The 10257-nt window shown below is 34.1% G+C and overlaps 1 protein-coding gene across 1 annotated transcript; it reads right to left on the bottom strand.

The window, feature by feature from the left end:
* Nucleotides 1-5749: 5749 nt before the first annotated feature.
* Nucleotides 5750-9324, bottom strand: LOC143530109 (3-oxoacyl-[acyl-carrier-protein] synthase II, chloroplastic-like). The gene is made up of 14 exons (XM_077025739.1): nucleotides 9282-9324; nucleotides 8479-8780; nucleotides 7968-8173; nucleotides 7695-7898; nucleotides 7501-7611; nucleotides 7320-7415; nucleotides 7184-7229; nucleotides 7016-7095; nucleotides 6881-6949; nucleotides 6719-6803; nucleotides 6494-6648; nucleotides 6324-6404; nucleotides 6186-6245; nucleotides 5750-6092 (listed from the first exon to the last, which is right to left on the bottom strand). Exons 2-14 carry the CDS (start codon nucleotides 8768-8770, stop codon nucleotides 5973-5975), a joined length of 1605 nt encoding a protein of 534 aa, XP_076881854.1. The 5' UTR covers nucleotides 8771-8780; nucleotides 9282-9324; the 3' UTR covers nucleotides 5750-5972.
* Nucleotides 9325-10257: the final 933 nt, after the last annotated feature.

The following is a 10257-nucleotide window of genomic DNA, read 5'->3' as shown; positions in this document are numbered from 1 at the left end:
TGCATACCTAAGTTGTCGAATATTTCCTCAATCGTTGTTTCAACCCCATTAACATTCCAATAGGGGTTTAATGCGGCGGCACAAGTAAAGACCGGCGGTATGTTTTCAAAATATTTTATGAACTTTTCTTTCATCACCGCAACAATATTTTCGAAGAGTTTGTTCTTCTCCGCAAAGCTTTTAAAAACACAAGACATATAGTACAATTCTTGCAAAACCCAACAACTAGTAGGGTAATAGACTCCCGATAATTTTGTTGTTGACTTTTTGAACACGTCAAGATACTCCAACAAATAACCGACTTGGACCCAAACACTTTCCGGAAACATATCGGCCTCGCGTTCTTCAACAAGATTGTTATGAAAAGCTTGTAAAGTTTGGCGTTGGGCAAAAGCACACTTTAACATATGACAAGTTGAGTTCCAACGGGTTGGAACGTCCCAATTCGGCCCCAAATACTTTCTTTCAACCGACTTGCAATAGTTCTTATATTCAAGATGTCTTCTTTTACCACTTTTGAAGACATCTTGTAACATAAGTCTAAAGTATTTTAAATCATCACAAATGTTTTCATTGTCAAGACCTATTTGAACAACCAAGTTGATGATATGTGCAACACATCGGACATGAAAAAAATCCCCGAAACAAGGTGGTGAATATTTAATGATAAATTTTTCAGCCGCCTTAGTATTGTTTGAAGCGTTGTCAAACAAAATCGAAAATATTTTATTTCTCAAGTTGTAAGTCGTTATAACTTCATCAAGTAATTCAAACAATTTTTCGGCGGTATGTGGGAACGGGAAGTTTTCAAAAGCGATGGTGCGTTTCATCAATTGCCATGTCACCGGATCAACCCAATGAGCGGTGACACATATGTATGATTTGGGCAACCCGTGTGGTGCCGACCAAACATCGGTAGTTAAACTAACCATGGCTTCTAAAGAATGAAAAGACTCGATTAACTCTTTTTTAGCACACTCCCACAACCTGATACAATGACGTTTTAAGGTAGTACGACTTACATGTGTGTATCTCGGTTGTAGAGTTTCGCGAATCAACGACGTCAACTCCGGGTCATCAAAGTGGTTAAACGGCAAACCTCGTTGAATAACGAACTTTGCCATTCTATCTTGAACTTGAGTCGTGTTGTAACGAAATAGTGTACCATCTTTACCCAAGTCAATTTGATCGGTCGCGCCAATCCCTTTCAACGCCTTGCAATATGGCTTCTCGATGTGCTTTCTCAAAGTAGAGTTGGAATCGTGCTTTAATATTGAACCACATAGTTTGCAACGAGCCTTTTGATAACCTTCGTCATCCACAATCAAATCCCAATTCTTCCATATGTCTTGGTTGCGGTTATGGTTGACTACAATAACAACCCCTGGGTCCTCCGTAACAGGAACGGGGGCAACAAAAACACTCTTCTTAGCCTTCTTGTTAGTTTTTTTGATGGGTGCCATAATAATATTTAGTTGGATGGTCGGGTAACGGAACGGGTTTGCTAAAGGAGTAGTATTTTAGTTTGTTTTTGAGTTTGGTGGTGAAATTAGTGGTGGAAAACAAGTTATATATAGGTTTGGGCATCAAAAACCGGTTCCAACGGCTATATTACCGTTGGAACCGGTTCCAACGGATCTATTGTCTCTCAAAAACCGGTTCCAACGGCTATATTACCGTTGGAACCGGTTCCAACGGCTAATTGGTGTCTAAAAAACCGGTTCCAACGGCTATATTACCGTTGGAACCGGTTCCAACGGCTAGTTTGACTTTTGTTTGACTCTTCAAAAAAAACCCGCCGGAACCGGTTTTTCCGGGTACGAACCGAACCGGTTACACTTAAGAACCGGGTAGGAACCGGGTTGGAACTGATACTAACATACAAATATGAGAACCGGGTACGATTTTCGGGTACAAAAATACCCAAACCGGGTATTGTATCAACCGGGTTGGAACTGGAACCGGTTCCGGTTCGGTTCCACCAGTTAGGTTCCGGAACTGGTTTTTTTGTGCACGTCTATGTATTTAGGTCCTAATTTTATTGGTTTTGGAAGTAATAAATAGATAAGTATTATAAAATTTGTGTTAAAAATAGATTTATTATCAAATAAGGAAAAACTTTGTTTACTAACAAGTTTGTTGGGTTATAAATAAGCAATATATAAATATTAAGGGTATGTTTGGCAAAACTAGCTGGTAGTTGTTAGCTGTAAGCTGGAAGCTGAAGGTTGGAAGCTGAAAGCTAGAAGCTGGTAGCTGGTAGCTGTTAGTTGTAGCTTTTAAATATTTAGGTGTTTGGCAGAGTAGCAGAAGCTTTTAATAAAACTAGCTGGGTGCCCGCGTGGTGCGGCGGAATGGGCGCACAACCTAACATCAACCGCATAATCAGTGTCGGTACATAATTCACCTGATGACAGTGCATACATAACCTAAATGTAGACGTGTAATTCATGGAAAAGCAGTAAGCTTTTAAATGATGTCGAAAATCAAGAAACAAAGCTGAAATATACAGTAATTTTTAAATAGATAATTTTTTAAACCAACATATTTTGATATGAATCCCTTTCTGAACATGCACTGTTTTAATCTGAAATATGTTCTGACCTGACCCCTTTCGACTCAAAAGCGTACCGACACGAATCAAACTAATTTAACCATTTTTGTATCGACTCGTTCTCACCCTAATTTGGTCTCACACATGACTCGAGTTCATCTGACTCGACTCCTAATTTGTTCTTACACAAGACTCGAGCTCATCTGACTCGACTCCTAATTTGGTCTTACACATGACTCGAGCTCATCTGACTCGACTCCTAATTTGGTCTTACACATGACTCGAGCTCATCTGACTCGACTTTTTACCGATCCTAACCGATAATCACGTAGTATGTTAATTTTTTAAAGTTAAAGAAGTATAGCAATATCATATTCAAATTAAAGATAATAAAATGTTCGTTGTTTTTATGATGTAATTTGTTTAAAAAATTATTAACGTGTGAAAAAGTTATGGCTCCTAAAAAAGTCATGGGGGTAGTTAGTTTTGAATAAGGGTTGAATGTGTAACTATTATATAAATTAACAAAAATTGATATAAGTTCTAGTACCAAACTTGTAAATTCAAATTTAAAAGCATGTAGCTAGCTTTTTCTCAAACGCTATAGGTAGCGTTTCAATTTAGAGTTTTTTCTCATCCTCTAAAAGCTTTAAGCTCTTCTTACCAAACAATATTTTTTATTAGATAGGAGTTTTTTCTAAAAGCTTGTAGCTTAAAGCCCCTAAAAAGCTCCTAAAAACCCTTTACCAAACACACCCTAAATGTTTTTTAGCTTTATAACTTTTATAACACAGGGAAAATTGTATAAGTTTCAAAAATATATTCCACCTTGATTATAAAATATTGAAGTATGCTTTATTAGATGGGTCAAGTTATTCTACAAAGGGTAACAAAAATGAAAAGTGTGAGAAGTCATAGTTAATTGACATGTGTCAAGTGGGGACCAAAAGAAAAAGGGTATAGAGGTAATTGTCCACATTTTCTCTCTCCACATGCAAGGCACATGTTAATACCCCTATCATTTTAGAACGTCTATAACTTTTTCATATGATATTTTTTTTTAAAAAAAAAATTCACCATAATAACAAGCGTTTTTTTATCTTTAATATGAGTGTGATTTTTGTTATACAAATTTTAAAACAAAAATTACATCATTGTGTCTTTTCGCACACCATTGTGTCTTTTTTCGTCATTGTGTCTTTTCGCACACCATTGTGTCTTTTCGCTTATCATTGTGTATTTTTTCGTCATTGTGTCCTTTCGCACACCATTGTGTCTTTTTGCTTATCATTGTGTCTTTTTCCGTCATTGTGTCTTTTCGCACACCATTGTGTCTTTTTTCGTCATTGTGTATTTTCGCTTATCATTGTGTATTTTTTCGTCATTGTGTCTTTTCGTTTATCATTGTGTTTTTTTCGTCATTGTGTTTTCGCACGCCATTGTGTCTTTTTTCGTCATTGTGTTTTTTCGCACACCATTGTGTCTTTTCGCACACCATTGTGTCTTTTCGCTTATCATTGTGTCTTTTTTCGTTACTGTGTCTTTTCGCTTATCATTGGGTCTTTTTTCGTTATTGTGTCTTTCCGCACACCATTGTGTCTTTTCGCTTATCATTGTGTCTTTTTTCATCATTGTGTCTTTTCGCACACCGTTGTGTTTTTTTTTCGCCATTGTGTCTTTTCGCACACCATTGTGTCTTTTTTCGCCATTAATACATGTTACACAATAACTTGAAACGTAAAACACAATGGTGAATACATATAAAACAATGACCTAAAACGTAAGACACAATGACGAATACGTATACACAAAAGCCTAAAACGTAACACACAATGGTGAATATATATAACACAATGACTTGAAATATAAAACACAATGGAAACAACATATTACACAATGACACAATTAACAACAAAAAAACACAATTAAAAAACCCATTAATTTTTTTTTTAATTTTTATATAACAATATGATACTCATTAAAGATAAAAAAAACGCTTATTATTATGGTGAATTTTTTTTTAAAAAAAATAATGTCTTATGAAAAAATTATAGACATTTTAAAATGATGGGGGAATTGACATGTGCCTTGTATATGGAGAGAGAAAGTCAACAAAGGTGGGTTATTACATTAATGCCCTTTTCATCAATTTTTATTTATTAAATTAATCTCAGTCATTCAAATCTAAAATCAATGGACTGGATTCCTTCTCACTTTTCTCATTTTTGTTGTCCTTTGTATTTTAACTTTACCCTATATATTTGCCTTTTGTATTAGGTGATATTTAAATATAATTTGTTGTAGTTATTTATTTATTTAATTATCTGATATAAAAAACTAAATTGTTATAAATAAAGTGGTTATGAAAAATTAAAGTTGGTGATGATGTGAGAAAGATAAGTTTGTGGAATGCGTTGACCGAGAAAGTTTGTGAGGTGTTACTCGTATGCCCATTGATTAAATTTGCTAGTGAGCATCTATGTGTGTGGCGTGTTGTTAAAAGGTAAGAAGTAAATTTATATTACTAGCATAGGGTAATCAATGGCTGAAATAGAATGGAGTTTTGCATAACACGCCAAACCATTTTCTTAGAATACTCCAATCATCAGCCGCAATGCAATTCGCATGTAATCATAATCTTAAATATATAGCACACGTTTTTAGAATTAGAAAGCAAGTCTATCTTGACATGTTAGTTGGCCTTTGTTGACCCAAACAATGAAAATGATGGCTTAAGGGGTTGCTAACTTTGTCTTTAACGCCTTGTATCATATTTGATCAGTGCCATACATTTAATGTTCATATGGTTGCTTGACATGTTCCGTCCACTTTTGACATGCATGATATTCACGTTTAAGGATCTCTGCGAAACATAAATGGTTGATTTCTAGGTTTTGAATATTTGCTTTAAATATAATGAATAAGATACTTTGCACAAGTGGATTTAAAACCTTAAATAATCAGTTTATAAATCTTAAATCATGAAGTATATTGCTAGCATCATAAATATGGCATTATCCGGTTTGTTGGTCTAAATCTACTCTTTACAATGCTTCATTATTGAATAATTTTATAACTTTTGCAAGGCCAAGCCACTTAACATCAAAATATGGTGATTTATTATCTACTTACAATCTTGATCTTCTTATGTAACATCACTACACAAAAATATGTTTTTCTTATATATATATATATATAATAACCAGAACATGCATACATACATCCATTTCAGTATTAGGACACAATGCATAGTTGAATAGATATCAGTTCAAATCCAGAAAAAGATTATTGCGATTTTTTCAACATTTGAGCTGAAAATCAAGACTAGTGACAGGTCTTATAGTGACTATGTATTCATCAACAGTTTTATATCTACACAAGAAAGGATGCTGCGGTAAAACACCATTGAAGCTAGCTACTAATCCTTGTAAGGAGCGAATAAGATGGATGAATTGTGTCCTCCGAATCCAAAAGAGTTGGACATTGCCGCCTTTATATTCAACTTTTCCTTCTTCGCACCCACCAGCATGTTTTTATCCTAAACAAACAATAATTTTATTTTATTTCATTAATCCATGCAAGTAAGCATTCAAAATATACATCATCAAAAATATACGTGCAATTTACATACCACACCGACATCAGGATTTTCAAGATTGATGTTTGGATGGAGCCATCCTGTTTCTATAGCCTATGTAACAGTGTATATCATTATTGAATCCTTAATTACATATAACGATATATTTAACTTATGCTGAGTTTCATTTACCTTAACAGTAGCTACTGCTTCAACAGCACCAGCAGCCCCGAGCAAGTGACCAACCATCGATTTCGTGGAGTTTATCTTCAACTACAACAAGATTTGACAAAACCAGATATTAAAAATTTAAAACTGTTTATTATGTATTGTCGTATTGACACAGTAAGAGGCAAATTTACCTCAGAATTGTCACCAAAACAGCGAATGATAGCTTCATATTCATTTAGATCACCAGACGGTGTTGATGTAGCATGGGCATTTATGTAATTTACATCTTCTCTAGCAACTCCAGATTGAGCCAAAGCCTTTTCTATGCACAACGCTATTCCCGTCCCTAATTACAGTAACCAAAACAAATTAATTATATTCAAAATTTTCTGCAGCTAAAGAGGCTCTGAACTTACCATCAGGATGAGGCTCGGTCATGTGATATGCATCACATGTGAAACTTCCTCCCATGAATTCTGCATAAATCTTTGCACCTCTTGCCTGCCAGCCACGTTTTCATTTCATTAATTTATCAAAGATCGACAGTAAATAGATAAATACGTGTAGAGTTTACTTGCCTTAGCATGCTCTAACTCTTCTAGAAGGAGTACACCAGCACCTTCTCCCATTACAAATCCATCACGGTTCTGATCGACCATTAAAAAAAATCAAAATATGTTTATTTGAAAGAAGTATGTGTATTAAAATCATACCACATCCCACGGGCGTGATGCTTTCGTTGGATCATCGTTCCTCTGTGAAAGACTATTGCAAGCAACAAATCCACCAAGTCCTACAAAATATATACTCATTTCACGATGGATAATTCATGAAAAGCATGTTGTATATATCTGTTTTACAGTTTGCCCTTTATTTAATACCTATAGGAATGATGACTGAATCAGAACCACCAGAAAGCATCATATCCTGCAAGTTTTAAACACATTTAGTTAGTCGAAAAAACAAGAGTTTGCAGGTGGATTTTAAAGAATGATACAAATGAGCAATGATGCTTACAGTTTCACCTCTGATAATATGATTAGCTGCATTCAGTATACAATAGTTACTTGTAGCACAAGCTGTAGAAATCGAATAATTTGGTCCCATCCAACCCTACATATCACAAAAAGAAAACCATTAACCACTATAGCACAAGTCCACAAATTCCATAAAATAATTTGCAACAAACTAGTTATACCAAGTCCATTGCAAGTATAGCAGAGCCCATATTTGTCGTTGCAAACGGGACACAAAACGGATTCATCTTCTTGTATGAAACCCTCAACGCTTCGATTGCATCTTGAAATATCTGTTTAAATAATCAGCTTAAAATAACGTTTTTTTCAAAATTATTCATAATATTGCATTAGAATTTAGAAAGCTAAAACTTACCTTCATGCCACCAAGCGCAGACCCAATGATGACCCCACATTTAGTTATGTCTAGTTCTTTCATGACATCCGCTGTAACACCACCATCTTCCAACGCCTTCTTGCCAGCAGTTAACAAGTAAAGCATAAACTTATCCACACGTTTCGAAAGCTTCGGTGCTATCCATCCATCAGCTGAGAACGACTTAATCTCCCCTGCAATTTTCTGAAACCAACCACAGTTAGACCATTTTAATCACACAATATAAAATTTCACGAAACGATCAGTACTTACAGTAGGAAACTGTTGGCAGTCGAAAGACTCGATTTCACTTATGCCACTAACACCTTCCAGCAAATTATCATAAAACACATCTACAACATCACCAACCGGAGACACCACACCGAGGCCCGTCACTACCACCCGCCGTTTCTTGGTCACCGGTTTCTTCTTCGTTGTCGGTTCTTTCGCAGGCTGCACAGCAATTGCCATAGCTTTACCTAAAAACAAAACAAAAAAATGTAACAAAACAGGGGAAATTAACGTGTTAACTGTGAGAATCAAGTAGTGTAATTATGTAATTACACTACACTATAATTACACTATGTTGTATATATAATTATACTACTTGATTCTCACGTATGTTAAAATAATTTGTATATGATCCAAACCCAATAATAAATTAGCAAACAAACACGGGCATATTAAAAATTACAACTTTTTACTAACCAGTGACTGTAACAACATTAAAAACTAAATCTTTTATAACCCCAAATTGAAATAACCAAGAATCAAAAACAATTACCTTTTTGTGCAGCTCGATTAACCCGTTTCGGAATCCGATTATCATAACCAAAAATAGAGAAAGAAGAAGACAAGGGTTTGGATTTATAATACTCCTCACAGGGCTCCAATGAATTCATCAGGTTCGTAATAATACCCGACCCGTATAGTGACGTCATCGCCGACAACTTCCTTCTGGCGGACCGACTGAATCTCTTCGACGAATACGGCAGCGCCGCCGCCGCCGGCTTATCGCCGGAAAACGACATGCAGGCGGCCACTAGCCATGTACAGAGCGGAGATGCAACCACCATTGAAGAAGAACTGTAATTTAATTAAAAAACCCAAATTAAGATCGGTTGAAAGGATTAAATCTTTGGTATGAATGAAAAGATGTAATTGGGCATGATTATCTTAGAAACGTGAATGATTGAAATGGGTGGTTGTTATTAATACTTTGTTATATAATAAAGCTTGATATTATTAATGTAATCTTTCTGATAGGGACTTGGTCGACACGATACACACACCTGAAATCTGGAAAATAAATTCCAGATTTATATTTACTAATAATAATAATAATGCATTTAATGAATTCGATAATAATAATAATAATAAAGTTTTGACACGTACAGTTATTATTATGAGTCGGTTGAAAGGAATCAGACGAGTAACATAAAATGGAAGTGATGATGATGATGATGATGATGATGATGATGATGATGATGATGATGATGATGATGACGACGATGATGATGATGATGATGATATTGAAATAATATTAATAATGATAATAATTGAGTGGTTAAAGAGGAAGAAGCAAACCAGATATTCTGAGCATCAACTATCCAGTGTACAGCTTCTGCATTTAATAAATTTGGGTTTTTGGACTATATATCTAGTCTTAAACGAACACATTTTGTCCTTTTTACAATTTTACATGCTTTTTTCTTCTTTTTTTAATTTAATTTAATGGTAATTAAAGTTTAAGATAAGTGACGTTTAATATATCGTACAAAGCATCTATTTTCCAGCTTGCTACACTTCAACCCCGCCGTGGTATCTTATTTTTAATAATAATTATAATAGAAAAAGTTATCGTATATACGAGCTAATTGTGCGAATCAAATATTATAATTTAATTTACAAATTAAATTACCGAGCTACTTGTATATATAATTACTAGTTTGAGGCCCGTGTATTATATGGGTAATTATTGAAAATTTTAAACTTTAGCCATTAAGTAAAATACAATCAACGAATTGATCATATATTGTTAATACAATTACAATTAAATTAATATTACAGATATTACATAACTAAGATTACATAATTATGTTACAAATAGGTAAAAACTTCATTTCACACTGCATTTGTGATTGTATTAGCAGGTATATATTGTCTATCAAAAATCAAAATTTTTAGCCTATGTCTGCGTGTAACTCTTAATAAAGTAACATATAGATATGCTTATAACTCTTGATATAGCTATATATAATTGTATGTGTGACAAAAAAGGTTCTCTAAGTACATACCAACTCTAGATAAATGATAATATATATCCATGATACTAATAAAAAAATATTCGTACACATAAAATATCATAGATTTTAATCAATTAATATAATGTCATTTGAGAACATCTCCTCATGTTTATCCATAAAAACATTATTATCCCAAAAACCATATATCTGAACTTTGATGATATAATTATCCTTAGAATCTTTACAATTTGAAATTGATTAATCATGATAAATTTGTTGTCATTAATATTCTGTGTATAACAAATTTTTAATTGACT

This window comes from Bidens hawaiensis, unplaced genomic scaffold (assembly GCF_021521415.1).
Source record: "Bidens hawaiensis isolate Kalapana, Puna unplaced genomic scaffold, B.hawaiensis_p1.1 tig00008841_1, whole genome shotgun sequence".
Lineage (NCBI taxonomy): Eukaryota > Viridiplantae > Streptophyta > Magnoliopsida > Asterales > Asteraceae > Bidens > Bidens hawaiensis.
Note: the sequence above shows the minus strand (reverse complement) of the source record. Positions and strands in the feature narration are given on the sequence as shown.

Bases quoted from the DNA above. Each gene is read 5' to 3' on its own strand.
- LOC143530109 (XM_077025739.1), bottom strand. From the start codon at position 8,770: ATGGTGGTTGCATCTCCGCTCTGTACATGGCTAGTGGCCGCCTGCATG. The intron at 7,230-7,319 runs GTAAGCATCATT...TAAAACTTGCAG, and splicing joins ATATTATCAGAGGTGAAACT to GATATGATGCTTTCTGGTGG. The intron at 6,405-6,493 runs GTAAATTTGCCT...ATCTTGTTGTAG, and splicing joins GTTTTGGTGACAATTCTGAG to TTGAAGATAAACTCCACGAA.